The following is a 16,330-nucleotide window of genomic DNA, read 5'->3' as shown; positions in this document are numbered from 1 at the left end:
ATTGTACTGAGAATGTCATTCTGCATTAGAATCACAATCAGCTGTGCTGTAATGGGAAAATTTGTTCAAATTCACTTTTGACTATCATTTTAAGTATTTTAGACTTTTATAGTGGCATTGAGTAGATCATGTGTTACTGTTAGTGATGGTCAAACAAGGCAAAATAGTACATAGTGCTTCTGATGGAAATTCAAATTGTACATATAATGAAAAATGACTTATTGCAAAAATAACCAACATGATTTAATGAGTCTTTTAGATTTGTGAATGTCAGTGATTCTATGTATTTGTATCCATTGCTTCCCCTATGCTTCCAGAATTTTCTGTTCAGTCACTCTTGTGAATAATTGAGTTTGCTACCCATGCAATTATGTTCCAATAAGAAGTTCACTTTCAAGGTAAGAGAATGAAGAAATTTGGAAAGGAATAGGGGGGAGAAAAAAAGACTTTTGTTGGTGACCCATCAGGTTTTCTTTTCAAACTAGTATACTATAATGCTTGGTGGATTACCTTGCTTTCCTTTCAAAAATGAGCATCTAGTAGCAGAAACATAATGTGGGAAATTTGGGTAATTTACATGAAGCGTTTTCTGTTACCTGAGTTGAACAATACATAAGCTATAACTATTTAAAAATATGTGGACTGTAAAATGTCACAGAATTTGTTCAATGATTATTACATTTGTTTTTGCTTCTGTTGCACATAATTATGCCCTTTTAATATGCTAAGGGCAAAAAGAAAAAGCAAGTCCCAAAAATTTAAGTTGATCACATGGTTCAGTTATCTTGTGGAATTATGTGCATATGAGTTTTCACATTTGTTTGTCTATCTTATGAATTGAATAATCCTCCAATGTTAGTTTTATAGTTAAAGAATTATTTCTATGTGAAGGTGTACAGACTGTCTAATGTCATTAAGCAATTGTTCTTGGATCTCTTTTAAATAAAATGTCACTTTTCTCCTCTTCCTTTCCCTGTATGTTGATTCTATCCTTGGTTACATTTCCTTGGGGCTTAGTTATGAGCCATTTATTTGGCTAAGTTACCACTATACACATGTGCACCTTGAAGGGATGAATCAATGAGCTATGTGACTCTAGAAGGTGTACAGTTTATAATGTCATTGAAAGCTTGCATATCTTTAGTTTTAATTGTCTCTGTGGTGAGCTTTTCCTGCTCTCCCCTGCTCTTGCTGCAACAGGCATTCTAAAATCCAATAAATCATCCAAAAGCTTTTATTTTGTCCTTTGGAGTGAATAATTAATATGGCAATTAAGGTGATTGCAGCAGTCTTTACATGAGTTGTAAGTTTTTTAAAACTTCTAAAATAAGAGCTGCTCAGTAAACCTGTAATCTATTTTCACATGATTTTTTTTTCTTTAAAGCATATTCTCCCTAATTCTCTGTAGTTATTAAAGTACATGTTCTTTTTAAATGTACTTAGCAGTCAAACTTACTTTGTTTTGGAGTCTGTTCAGCTGCTCCTTCAGTGAAATGAAAGGAGAATAAAGGGAAATAGCTGCCTTTAACACTATGGCCATGATGTGTTGAATTCTTGAGTAATGAATACTGTATCCATAAGCTGTGGGAATTTTTTGGAAGGTTTTTTTAATCATGTAATGTGTTCCACAAGTGCTGATATAAAGAATATAGTATATTCAGCAGTTTTGTTTTTAAAGTGCTTTTAGTCATGAATCTTAAACAACAGCTGAATTCACAATTGATCCATCAACAGAGTAGATTCATTGTAGAAAGTTTTCTTTTGCATTTTCAACTAAATGAAGTGTTGTAAATATGTGAATGGGTGTTAAAGGATTTAGTAGGTTTTTATCTTAATGCATATGTTTGAAAGCTGTTTCTTCAGCAATGTGGGTGGCAGGTTATGCTAATTCATAATGGGTGTTGGCTCTCTACAGTTTCAAAATAGGCATTCAACCACTTGGAAAATGTTATTATTGTCTCCATTGTGAGAGCTCAATCCATTCTGAATTCCCAAATGACTTTAAACTATGTAATCATATATACCTAAACTTTCATGTTTGTTGTCTCTACTTTCCAGCAAGTAAGAAGTTTTACTCTTTAAAAAAATAAGTTGCAGATTTTACTTTGAAGCTCATTTTAATGCCAATGGAAATACATTAAACTGATACCCAGTACACAAGAATGTTTATATTCAATTTAATGCACAGAAACTTGGCTGTTTTTATGTTGATATTAAAACTGGCTTAAAGACACAAAATGAATGATATGTAAATGTAATCAACTGCAGCAAAAGTTTGCCAAGAAAATCTTTCTGTAGTCAAACAGTGCATGGGCAATTCATTATGGTTGAAAGTCTATTTGGCCTTGCACAGCCAAGTTAAATAATTACCTCTTAATTCAACACAATGAATGTTTTTTGGTTAAAGGCTGTTAGAATCGTCAGCTTAAATACCCTCTAGCAGTACTCTGACATTCAAGTAAAATATAAATGATGTACTTTTGTTCGTCTTTCCTAATGGAAAAATGTAGTTTTATTCAACATTTTTGTTGAAATCCAGCATATTGAAAAGCAATTTTAACATGTTTAAGTTCATATAATACTTCCATTTTTATTTGTGCAGGTGCATAATTTATTTTCCATCATCACATTCTCTCTTTCCTTTCTTTCCCTTCCCACCTCACCCACAACCACTTTCTCTATTTCATTTTATTTCAAAAATCTTTGGTGGTTCGGAAGAATATCACAACTCAGGATCTGAGCATAGGGCAGTCTTGTGCTGGCCAGCTTCATCTTTGTTCGTAGCCCCAAGTACCAAACTGCCAATGTGACTTAATAGTAGTATTCTTGCCTCAAAGTTATGAGTTGAAGTTTTAATCTAGGGCTAACATAAAATTTGGGCTGATGCCTCAGGAGAAATGCTGTATTGTGAAAGGTACTGTGGAAGAGATGGACCTTGTGGGAAGCTAGGGAAGAAATTGTGGAGGTCCTTGCAGGGATATTTTGCATCATCTTTAACCTCAGGTGAAGTTCCAGAAGATTGGAGGGTGGCTGATGTTGTACTGTTATTTAAGAAGGCCGGTAAAGACAAGCCAGGGAGCTACAGTCCAGTGAGTGGTGGGTAAGTTATTGGAGGGGATTCTGAGGGTCAGGATCTACCAGCATTAGATAGACAAGGACTGATTAGGGATAGTAAGTACAGCTTTTTGTGTAGGAAATTGTATCTCACAAATCTGATAGAGGTTTTTGAAAAGGTAACCAAGAGGATTGATGGGAGGTGATCCAGCTGCTGCTCCTTAGAGTGTTAGGGAACTGGAGCTGCAGCTGGATGACCTTTGGCTCATGTAGGAGAATGAGGAGCTGATAAATAAAAGCTACAGGGAGGTAGCCACACCTAAGTTGCAGGAGGCAGGTAGCTGGGTGACTGTCAGGAGAGGGGAAGGGAATAGGCACATAGTGCAGAGTACCCGTGTCCATTCCCCTCAATAACTGGATACTGTTGGAGGGGACGACCTACTGGGGGAAAGCCTCAGTGGTCAGGTCACTGGCACTGAGTCTGGCTCTGTGACTCAGAAGGGGATGGGAGAGAAGAGGAGAGCGATAGTGATGGGGGACTCTATAGTTAGGGGAGCAGACAGGAGATTCTGTGGACATGAGAGTCCAGGATGGTATGTTGCCTCCTGGGTGCCAGGGTCAGGGACATCTCAGATCGGGTCCACAGCATTCTAAAGGGGGAGCGGGAGCACCCAGAAGTTGTGGTACACATTGGTACCAATGACGTAGGTAGGAAAAAGGATGAAGTGAATATGGGGAACTAGGTAGGAAGCTGAAAAGCAGGACCTCAAGGGTAGTCATCTCTGGATTGCTACCTGTGCCATGTGCCAGTGAGGGTAAGAAAAGGTTGATTTGGCGGATGAATGTGTGGCTGAGAAATTGATGCAGGAGGCAGGGTCTCAGATTTGTGGATTATTGGGATCTCTTGTGGGGAAGGTATGAGCTGTACAAAAGGGACAGGTTACACCTGAACTGAAGAGGGACCAATATCCTTGCGGGCAGGTTTGCTAGAGCTGTTGGGAAGAGTTTAAGCTAGTTTGGCAGGGGGATGGGAACCTGAGTGATAGAGGATGGGGCAGTTGGTGTACAGGTTGATGAAGTTTGTAGAGAGACTGAGGAATGATAGGTAGTCAATGGGTCAAAATAGCAGTCAGTTGGATGGGTTGAAGTGTGTTTATCAGGAACAAGGGCGATGAACTTAGAGCATGGATCAGTATATGGAACTATGATGTTGTGGCCATTATAGAGACTTGGCTATCACAAGGGTAGGAATGGCTGCTGGACGTTCTGGGGTTTAGATGTTTCAAAGGGGATGGAGGGAAGTAAAAGAGGTGAGGGAGTGAAATTGCTAATCAGGGATGGTATTACAGCTGCAGAAAAGGACTATGTCCTGGAGGGATTGTCTACTGAGTCAGTGTGGGTGGGGGGTCAGAAACAGGAAGGGAGCAATGACGCTATTGGGAATATTCTATAGACATCTCATCTCTCTTCCCTCCCCCCCCCCCCCCCCATAGCAGCAGAGACACTGAGGAACAGATCAGGAGGCAGATTTTGGAGAGGTGCAAAAATAACAGGGTTATTGTCATGGGTGATTTCAACTTCCCTAATATTGATTGGCACCTCCTCCTTGCAAAAGTTTGGATGGGGGCGGAATTTGTTAGGTGTGACCAGGAAGGATTCCTGACACAATATGTGGACAGGCCGACTAGAGGAGAGGCCATTCTGGATCTGGTACTACGCAATGAACCTGGTCAGGTGTCAGGTCTCTCGGTGGGTGAGCATTTCGGAGACAGTGACCGCACCTCCCTGACTTTTACCCTTGCCTTGGAGAGGGATAGGAGCAGACAGTATAGGATGGTACTTAATTGGGGGAGGGGGAATTATGATGCTATTAGGCAGGAACTTAGGAGTGTAAATTGGGAGCAGATGTACTTAGGGAAATGCACAATGGAAATGTGGAAGTTGTTTAGAGATCACTTGCATGGGGTTCTGGATAGGTTTGTCCCATTGAGGCACGAAAAGGATGGTAGGGTAATGGAACCATGGTTGACGAGATATGGAGTACTATATCTAGTGGAGGAAGAAAGAAGCTTGCTTATGCTTTAGAAAGCAAGGATCAGACAGGGCTCTAGAAAGTTACAAAGTAGCCAGGTAGGAGCTTAAGAATAGACTTAGGAGAGCCAGAAGGGGGCATGAGAAGGCCTTGGCAAGTAGGATTAAGGAAAACCGCAAGGCATTCTACTCGTATGTGAAGAACAGGAGGATGACTAGAGTGAAGGTAGGACCAATTAGGGATAGAAGAGGAAACGAGCCTGGAGTCTAAGGAGGTAGGGGAGGTTTATAATGAATACTTTGCTTAAGTATTCACCTGTGAAAGAGACCTTGACATTTGTGAGGACAGCGTAAAGCAGGCTGACAAGCTAGAATATGTCGATGTTAAGGAGGAGGATGTGCTGGAACTTCCGAAAAACATTAGGATAGTTAAGTCCCCGGGGCCGGATGGGTTATATCCCAGGATACTATGGGAAGCGAGGGAAGAGATTGCTGCACCTTTGGCGACGATCTTTGCGTCCTCACTAGCCACAGGAGTAGTGCCAAATGATTGGAGGATGGTAAATGTTATTCCTTTGTTCAAGAAAGGGAGTAGGGATAATCCTGGGAATTATAGACCAGTGAGTCTTACTTCAGTGATGGGCAAATTATTGGAAAAGATGCTTAGGGACAAGATTTATGAGCATTTGGAGAAGCATAGTCCGATTAGGGATAGTCAGCATGGCTTTGAGGGGTAGGTCATGCTTCACAAGCCTGACTGAATTCTTTGAGGATGTGACAAAACACATTGAGGGTTGAGCAGTGGATGTGGTGTATATGGACTCTAGTAAGGCATTTGATAAGGTTCCCAATGATAGGCTCATTCAGAAGATTGGAAGGCATGGGATCCAGGGAAACTTGGCTGTGTGGATTCGGAATTGGCTCCCCCATAGAAGACAGGGTGGTTGTAGATGGAACATATTCTGCCTAGAGGTCGGTGACCAGTGGTATTCCGCAGGGATCTGTTCTGGGACCCCTGCTCTTTGTGATTTTTATAAATGACTTGGATGAGGAAGTGGAAGGGTGGGTTAGTAAGTTTGCAGATGACATGAAGGTTGATGGTGCTGTGGATAGTGTAGAAAGTTGTCGAGGGTTACAACGGGACATTGATAGGATGCAAAGCTGGGCTGAGAAGTGGCAGATGGAGTTAAACCTGGATAAGTGTGAAGTGATTCACTTTGGAAGGTCGAATTTGAAGGCAGAATACAGGGTTAATGGCAGGATTCTTAGCAGTGTGGAGGAACAGGGGGATCTTGGGGTAGTTCATAGATCCCTTAAAGTTGCTGCGCAAGTTGATAGGGTTGTTAAGAAGGCGTATGGTGCGTTGGCCTTCATTTGTCAGGGGATTGAGTTCAAGAGCTGAGAGGTAATGTTGCAGTTCTATAAACTATAAAACCCTGGTTAGATCACACTTAGAATATTGTGTTCAGTTCTGATCGTCTCACTATAGGAAGCATGTGGAAGTTTTAGAAAGGGTGCAGAGGAGATTTACCAGGATGCTCCTGGATTGGAGAGCATGTCTTATGAGGATAGGTTGAGTGAGCTAGGGCTTTTCTCTTTGAAGAGAAGGAGGATGAGAGGTGACTTGATAGAGGTGTACAAGATGATAAGAGGCATTGATCGAGCGGGCAGTCAGAGACTTTTTCCCAGGGCAGAAATGGCTAACACGAGGGGGCATAATTTTAAGGTGATTGGAGGAAAGTACAGGGGGGATATCAGAGGTAATTTATTTATTTATTTATTTTTTTATATACACAGTGGTGGATGTTTAGAACATGCTGCCAGGAGTGCTGGTGGAGGCAGATACATTAGGGACATTTAAGAGACTCTTAAATAGGCACATGGATGATAGAAAAAGGGAAGGGTATGTGTGAGGGAATGGTTAGGTTGATCTTAGAGTAGGTTAAAAGGTCGGCGCAACATTGTGGGCTGAAAGGCCTGTACTTTGCTCTAATGTCCTATGATGGCAGGGCGGTGGACATTGTCTTTTTGGACCTTAGCAAGGCCTTACACAAGGTCCCACATGGAAGACTAGTTTGGAAGATTAGATCACATGGGATCCAGGGAGATCTAGCTAATTGGCTACATAATTGGCTTGATGGTGGGAAGCAGAGAGTGATGATGGAAGGTTATTTTTCAAACTAGAAGCCATTGACTACTGGTGTGCCACAGAGACTGGTGCTGGGCCCATTGTTGTTTGTCATTTAAATAAATGACTGCAATGGATGGGATTGGTGACTAAGTTCGCATGATTTTCCTGAGCTAATAAAGTTTCAGCCAATCTGAAATTCCAGTTGGTAAGGTACACATCAGAAATGTCCTTCACTTTCTAATCGTAAAAGAAAAACATGGATGTTACTTCTTAATAAAAACCAAAAATGTTAGAAATACTAAAGGTGTCAGGCAACAGCTGTGGAGAGAGAAACAGTTAGCAATTTAGGTTAATGATCTTTCAGAATAGAATCTTTTTTTGATGCTCTTGATCTTAAAAAAAAGAGCAAAGAGGTTTGCATTTTTATAATGCCAATCGTGGTCTCAGTTTGTCACAAGTGCTTCACAGGCAGTGAACTACTTTTGAATGCAGGAATTGCAGCTACTAATTTTTGCATAGCAAAAACCTGCAACCAGGTTTGTCATTGGTCAGATAATCTGTTTTTGTGATACTGATTGAGGTGGTAAATCCTGGCCAGGATACTGGGGATAGCCACCATGCATTACCTCAGTATAGCATATTGGGATTTTTTTTTACATGACCTGAGAGGGCAGATGCAGCCCCAGATTACCTTTGGTGCAATACAGGGCTGGATACCTGAGATTTTTATGCTCAATTTACTGACTTGAGCATGATCCCATAGTCTTCTGACTCGGAGGCAAAAGTATTACCAATTGAGCCACATTTTGATAGAGTTGTATCTAATACATGTGATGCCAATATGTAGCAGTTAAAAGTATTTTGGATCTTGTACATTTTGAAGCAGTGAAGATGTGGTTGTATGGCTGGAATTATGTATTGTATATTGCTGAGGTCTGTGAGTAGTCTTTTTCTATATGCTAGATTTGTTTAAAATTTTTATGTAGTTCCCAGTATATTTTGAAGTCTGTGAATGATGAACTTCAGCTAAAATTTTGCAAGTGTAGACGTATTTGAACTATTTATATATTTAAAAAAATGCTGAGTGATTCTAGAAATTATATCTTTCATTGTACTTATTTTTTAATATGTTATCATACTGGATTTGTTATTGTCTATGTTTGCAATAAGATGGAAACAATGTTTAAGACCTTGTTATAATTTAACTACAGCAACTGGAACTGGTGGAGCCCAGCGGTTGGATTCATGTTCCACTCACTGATATCAACAAGAAGCCAATCCGTACATTTATGATACAGATTGCTGTACTAGCCAACCATCAGAATGGAAGAGACACACATATGAGGCAGATTAAAGTCTACACGCCAGTGGAAGAAAGTTCAATTGGTAAATTTCCTCGATGTACCACTATAGACTTCATGATGTATCGCTGCATTAGGTGACTGAACATTAAGTCAAATGTTTTGTGGACATCCTCTGACTATATCAGTAACGGCTGAGTATTCTTTTTCTTAATCCAAAAATATTTTTTTATTGTGGAAATGTTCCATGTTGAGTGGATGCAAAATAAAAATGATTGATTAAACCACTTTGAGAAACCTCTGACCCATCCTTTCCCTAGGACCATGGATACTTGGTGGTAAGAAATGTAAGCATCTATTCTGAAGAATGATTAACACAACTTGTATATCCTGAGAAGAAACATAGCTTTAAAAAAAAGTCACTTCATTTGCTTTTCAGATCAATTGTAGACCATTGTGATAGCAAATTTATTTAGCTGTGCAAAATGCACTGATTCCATTGATCCATCTTTAAAAACATTAGCAGAAAGGTAATTGAATCAGAATGCCATGGTCTAAGTGGCTTTGGAAAAATCTCAGGGCAAACCATAATTACTGTAAAATTATGATTTTAAAAGAAGTCTGAACTATCTCCCCAAATTGCATTTTTCAACAAAGTTTCATGCAACTAACTCATACATGCTTAAGGATAAATGAAAATCTTGAGGCATTCAAAACTACTTTCAAGCCTCTGCATGTAATTGCGTGGCCAAAATGTGTTCATACATTAACAGTTGCCACTGAAATGAGATGTAAACAACTATTGGCAGTTCACCATTTATTTCCCAATCCTAATAGCCCTAGAGAAGGTAGTAGTGAGTCATTGCCTTGACTTGTATCAGGTTATTTTGTTAAGGCATTTTGCACAATATTTTAGATAGGGAGTTCTAGGATTTATATCAGCAATGATGATACAACAATAATACACTTCCAAATTGGGACAAGCATGGGAGGGGAATTTGCAGGCACTTTCCAATGAATCTCCTGTCCTTGCATTTCCTGATTGCAGATTTTGGGGATGCTGTTTAAGTACTTTTATGCATTTTGTTTATGGTGTGTAATGCATTACGGGTGCAGGTGGAGTGGTTGATAGGTTGCCAGCTAAGTGTGCTCCTTTTACTGGTTAGTATTGAAAGTTGGAGCCGGAATCACCCAGGCACTTAGTCTTCTGTTGTTATCCTGACCTGTTCTTTTCTAATAATGGAAAAGGCTTTGGAAAGTAATCACTTACCACAGGATGCTTGGCTTCTGATTTGTTCTTTTAGCCACAGAATTTGTGGCTGATCCAGTTCTTGGTAGGTATTACCCCCAGAATGTTGATGACTTGCCAAGACTCAGCAATGGTAATGATGCTGATGATTGCTGAATCAAAAAATGTCAGGTTAGATCTTTCCCATCATTTCTCAGTCATACATAAGTGATGTCCTGGTCTTGCTGCATTTAAATTTCCTGAAGAGTTTTGAGTAGAATTAAACATAGTACACTCATCATGTGATGAATGGAATGAAGTCACAGGTGAGATCCCAGACGACTGGCGAGTAGCAAATGTTGTTTCGTTGTTCAAGGAGGGAAATGGGGATAATCCTGGGAACTATAGACCAGTGAGTCTCACTTCAGTAGTAGGGAAGCTTTTGGAGATGATTCTTAGGGAAAGGATTTATGAGCATTTAGAAAGGGGAAAGATTTAGGGGGAACATTAAAGGGAACTTCTTCACTCAGAGTGGTGGGAATGTGGAATGGGCTGCCACCTGATGTGGTAAATGTGGGCTCGCTCTATACTTTTAAGAGTAAATTGGATAGATACATGGACGAGAGGGGTCTGGAGGGGTATGAGCTAGGGGCAGGTAAATGGGACTAGCAGAATAATGTTTTGGCACAGACTAGAAGGGCCGAATGGCCTGTTTTCTGTGCTGTAGTTTTCTACGGTTCTAAAAACATGGCCTAATAAGAAACAGTCAGCATGGCTGTGTGTGGGGCAGGTCATGTCCTACTAACTTGATTGAGTTTTTCGAGGAGGTGACAAAGGTGATCGAAGGTAGAGCTGTGGATGTTGTCCACTTTTAATAAGGCATTCAACAAGGTTGCTCATGGTAGGCTCATCAAGAAGGTTAAGATGCATGGAATCCAGGGTGACTTGGCTGTTAGGATTCAGAATTGGCTTGCCCATAGAAGACAGGGTAGTGCTCAATGGGATTTATTTTTATTCTGGCTGGAAGCCCGTGACTAGTGGTGTTCCACGGGGATCCGTACTGGAACCTCTGCTGTTTGTGATGTATATAAATGACTTGGATGAAAAAGTGGATGGGTGGATTAGTATATTCATGGACGATACAAAGATTAGTGGTGTTGTAGATAGTGTAGAAGATTGCCAAAGGATACAGTGGGATATAGATTAGTTGTAGATGTGGGTAGAGAAGAAGATAGAGAACTTAGCGCCACGTTGTCAAGACAACCACCTTTCCTCAATGTCAGCAAAATGAGCTGGTCGTTGATTTCTGGAAGGGGGACAATGCACATGTTCCTGTCTACGTCAATGGTGCTGAGGTAAAGAGGGTTGAGAGCTTCAAGTTCCTAGGGGTGAACATCACCAATAGCCTGTCCTGGTCCAACCTTGCAGATGCCATGGCCAAGAAAGCTCACCAGCACTTCCACTTCAGGAGGCTAAAGAAATCTGGCATGTCCCCTTGGCCCTCACCAATTTTTTATTGATGCACCATACATAGAAAGCATCTTACCTGAATACATCACAGCTTGGTATGGCAACTGCTCTGCCCGTGACTGCAAGAAACTGCAGAGAGTTGTGGACACAGCCCAGCACATCATGGAAACCAACCTCCACTCTGTGGACTGTCTACACTTCTCACTGCCTTGGTAAAGCAGCCAGCATAATCAAAGAACCCACCCACCCTAGACATCCTCTTCTCCCCTATCCCATTGGGCAGAAGATACAAAAGCCTGAAAGCACATACCACCAGGCTCAAGGATGGCTTCTGTCCTGCTGTTATAAGTCTATTGAATGGTTCCCTAGTATGTTAAGATGGATTCTTGACCTTGCAATCTACCTTATGACCTTGCACCTTATTGTCTACCTGCTCTGCATTTTCTTTATAGCTGTTTCACTTTATTCTGCATTCTGTTATTGTTTTATCTTGTACTACCTCAATGCACTGTGTACTGAATTGATTTGTATGAACGGTATGCAAGACAAGTTTTTCACTGTGCCTCAGTACATGTGATAATAATATTCCAATTCCAACAATATGCAATGTTGCTGACTCACTTACCTTGCTTGTATCCCTATGAAGCCTCTTTGCATTGTCATCAATCTACACATTCCTGCTTAATTTCATGATATCTGCAAATCTAGAAATGTTACATTTGATTCCCTTGGCCAAACCATCAATAGAGGTTGTGAATAGTTGGAGCTCATGCTTGGGCTACCCCACTCCTCACAGCTTGCCACCTCAAGGAGGACCAGTTTATGCCAACTCTTTGTCTTCTATTTGTTAGTCAACTCTCATTAAAAACATGAAACAGAAGCAAGAGTAAACCAATTTACCCCTCAAGCCTGCTTTACTGTTTACTTAGTATAATCATGACTGATCTGATATTTGGTTTTGATTCTTATTTCTTGCCTGAACCCAATTATTCTTGATTCCCTTGTAGTCCAAACATCTAACTCAGCCTTGAATATACTTAATGACTTAGCATTCAGGGCTCTCTAGAAAAGAAAATTCCAAAGATTCATAGCCCTCAGAGAAGACAGTTGCCCTCATCTGTTTTAAGTGGTCAACCCATCATACTGGTTTCAGATTCCCCCACTGACAAAACCTGAAGAAGGGTCCTGACCCGAAACATTGACCGCCTGCTTTTCTCCACGGATGCTGCCTGGCCTGCTGAGTTCCTCCAGCATCATCGTGTTTTTCATCTAGATTCCAGCATCTGCAGTCCTGTGTTTCTCTGACAAAACTTCCTCACTGTATTGACCTTGTCAGTCTGTTTCAATGAGATTACCTCACATTGGAGCTTAATGACTGCCCCATGTTACCTGCTCCCAAAGCTGTGCAGCCTAGCTTACCTGTTGGTGCAGTAGGGGTGCATGGAAATGATCATAGCACTGCTTATTTGAGATTTAATAGTGGTGTGACATCTGAAAAGTGACAGTCCAGGTAAGTGTGACGTGATGCAAGTTAGTGCATGACATTGAGTGGGTTACTATTATAATCTAGTCCTGCCCATCAACCAGAAAGAGTATTTGCTAGCAAAACATTTGAATGTTTATGCACACAGACCCTAAAACTATTGATAAAAGGGTAAAAAAAAAATGGTCAGAGAGCCAGCACGGTTATTGTTCAATTGAAGCCAAGTTAATTTAGACTGGGCCAACATAAACATTTGATTGTTTGATTCCACCATTTGCTGGCAATGAAGATGCTTTTTGTAGATTGACATGTGATAGTGATAGCCTACATGAGCAATTTAATTCTACCTTCTCACTTTTTGATTATTTTCTGAAGTAGAAGTATAAGGCAATATAAGACGTGGTGAAATAGTTGCAATGGAATGTCAAAGCCTGATTTTTGGAAATAAAATTCACTTAATGATGAGAAAAACATGAACTTTAAATTTGATACTCTTTGAGGGCTTGTAGCGTATGAAGATTACAATTCAAAACACCGAATGCCAGCAGATCAAGCAGCATCAGTGGGAAGGTTCATCAGAGGATTACAATTAACATGCAATCAGACCAGTCTAACAAAAGTTGAGGTTCTGAGTGTAACCTTCAAATTAATAAAACTCAATGGGAACATTTAGGCACACTTGAAGTGAAGTATATTATGAAGTTTACTTAAATCATTTTTCAGATAATGGAAATTGAGGTTACAATGGCTGAAAATGTTCAGAAATTTTCAGAAGTCTGAAACTCTCATGCACTTGTGTGCGAGCATTTACATCCCAAACTTCAGCACAGCTGATTCCCACTGCTACTCCAACAGCATTTCAACACTAGGCTCCCTATGCAGCTATGGTGGGAAGTCTGAACCAGAGCCAGATGAGGCCTGGCACTGTTTCAGTGACTTCATTCAAGCAAATGAGACAGACAAGTATGAGGTAACTTACACTTTTTGGAATTACATTTATTTAATTGTCATACGTGTTTTTGGGTGTTTGTTTCAGACTAAATCAAATTAAACAGCTCTTTAATATCAGTGATCTTTACAGAAATTAAAACTTTTTGATAGCCATTTCAAGCAGGGGCATTGCAGCAACAGCGATCAAAGTATTTCTATGGAATTTATGATTGACAAGGCCCTGCACAGCTTGGGGATTCACTGAGAACTTGCTCAAGGTAAAAGCTAAAGGGGGTTGGGATTCAAGCAGTTTGCAAAGGTTTTGGGCTATCAAACCTCCACCTAGTGGAAATAGTTACAGATTAATGCCATTAGAAGCATTGCTTTCTTATTTGATGATACATCTGGGATATTTTATGTTAAAAGCATATACATATACAAGCTGTTGCATAACAGGTCTATGTCAAGATTTTAGCACTGGATTTCCATCAGTAATCTGGAGGTAATATTTAGCAATGTAAATTCATAGCACAGGAAATGTTTGCTAGTTCTATAAATGCTAACTGGGGGCAAAAAACTGTACCAATTTAACTTGCCAAACATTAATATTCAGTATGATTAAGAGTTGCTGTGCAAAATCAACCCTTGCATTTTTGGTCAGAAAGCCATTTCCCCCTCCAATTATCCTCCTCAAAGTGGTTGGATTACACAATGGAACCAGTTCCTGAGTGAATATATTATTGCAGGTTGTTAATCCAATGAACTGAGCAAAAAGGAGATTAAAAAAGGAATTCCTTTAAATACATTTTCTTTAAAAAAAATTTCACTGACCTAATACCCTGATCATTGTAAAATAGGATCCAGATCTTGCACACCTATTAAATTTTGAACCTGATACTTTGAACAAGATGTTTTGGTTTGAACGAATATCGATGCTTGAATTTATTCCCATGGAAAATTTCTGCTGAAAAAAAGTCTTGTCATGATGAATTGGACTCCATATATCCACCCCAATAAGATTCGTACAAAAATGATACCATCGCAGAAATATTACCATATTTCATGGATTAATGGTTTCACTGTGGAATTTGACCAAATGAGCAGGTGTAGTCTAGATTATCTCCTGTTACACAGGTGAAGGTTACAGATGCTTTAAGGCTCATTCATCCATATTTGTATCTGCAGAGATAAAAGATGTAACAGTGGGAATCTATCAGGAACCTGAGGAATGAAGACGATTGCCAGATATGTCATCAAATAAGCCATCGGCATACTAAAGGATCACTTTACGTACAATGTCAGATATGGGGTAACCTTTCAGTACAGAGTAGCCAGGGTATTTAGAATCATTTTGGTGCCCTGTACTCTTCACAAAATTGCACAGTACTGAAGTTTAGACTTGCAGGAGAAATCAAGGAAGAGAGTCTAGATCCTCTTCAGAGGGTTCTGAAGAGGAGGAAAAAGTTAACAAGGGCAATGCACTGCTGTCAGTGCAAATTACTATCTGGGGTGCTTTCATTATTGCGAGATTTGCTTCAGTTCCATCTGGAGTGCAACCATCTGAAAATTAACCAGAGAAGTCATTTGGGTCACAGGTTCTGTAGCAGATCAGACATTTCTCATGGGAAATGCAGCCATGGAGCACGTTGACAGATAAGGTGACCAATTTTAGAATCAGAGAGGTGCAGCAGGGAAACAGGCCCAATGACCCATTGAGTCCGCACTGACCTTCAACCACTCATTTAGTCTAATCCTACATTAATACCATTTTTTATTCTTTCCAAGATTTTACCACTCACCTACACACAGGGGCAATTTACAGTGGCCAACTAACCTACCAACCTGCATGTCTTTGGGATGTGGATGGAAACAAACATCTGGAAGAAATCTGCACAGTCACAGGGAGAAGCTCCACACAGGCTGCACCCAAGGTCAGAATTATTCAGATTTGGGATTTACCAGCAAAATCTATGCCAGGATCAAATAAGTTCCATAAGTGTTTTTGTCTTTATCGCCTAAACAAAATAAAGAGCATTGCCCTCGCAGAAGGGAGAAAAAAATGCAGAAAGGAAGACTGCATATCTATATTTAAGCACATATAATTTTCTTTACATTAACAGAATGATTGTGGATTATTCTTGGTCATATGGTCCCTTTCTGCATTGGTGGTGCTTAAAGCAGAAGGTCAAAATCTACTACATAATGTCAAAATTGCTCATCAATATGTAGGTAAAATGTGAATGAATTGTTTATACCTCATATGAAGTCTGGAATAGTGATTAACAAATATCCAAACTCCTTTAGATTTCTAACATGTATCCCAGTTACCTCCCCCATAGGATTATTTAATTGTTTCTTCCTTTTTGTGATCTTTTATCCCAAACTGCATTTCTTCTAGTCTGTTTTAGTGCTATCATTTTAAGTGTGTGTGTGGTTTTCCCCCCCGCATCCTTTTTACATTTTGTAATGTATGGCAACTTCATGGTCTGACCAAATCTCACACTCATTCTACAGTTTCCCTGGATAATTTAAACCCAATTCTCGTATTATAAACTTGAACTTTTCAAATGGGAACATTGACATTCACTTGGCCATGATCTTGACTGCCAATAAACCAAAACATCAATCATTTAGCTTCTGCATAATTGAGAGGACAGTGAGATATAAAAAAGAAAGTTTAAAAAATGCAAAACATGTTAAAG

General features: G+C 39.9%; 1 protein-coding gene across 1 annotated transcript in view; it reads left to right on the top strand.

The window, feature by feature from the left end:
- The window catches only part of anapc10 (anaphase promoting complex subunit 10), a 28,861-nt gene extending 20,057 nt beyond the window's left edge, over window positions 1–8,804 (top strand). The window contains exon 5 of the mRNA XM_052039766.1: window positions 8,428–8,804. Within this exon, the coding sequence (XP_051895726.1) occupies window positions 8,428–8,658 (231 nt within the window). The 3' untranslated portion in view covers window positions 8,659–8,804. The remainder of the gene's footprint in view (window positions 1–8,427) is intronic.
- The last annotated feature ends 7,526 nt before the right edge of the window (window positions 8,805–16,330 follow it).

Source organism: Pristis pectinata, chromosome 2, assembly GCF_009764475.1.
Source record: "Pristis pectinata isolate sPriPec2 chromosome 2, sPriPec2.1.pri, whole genome shotgun sequence".
NCBI lineage: Eukaryota > Metazoa > Chordata > Chondrichthyes > Rhinopristiformes > Pristidae > Pristis > Pristis pectinata.
The sequence above is the reverse complement of the archived record's forward strand: the minus strand, read 5'-3'. Positions and strand labels throughout refer to the sequence as shown.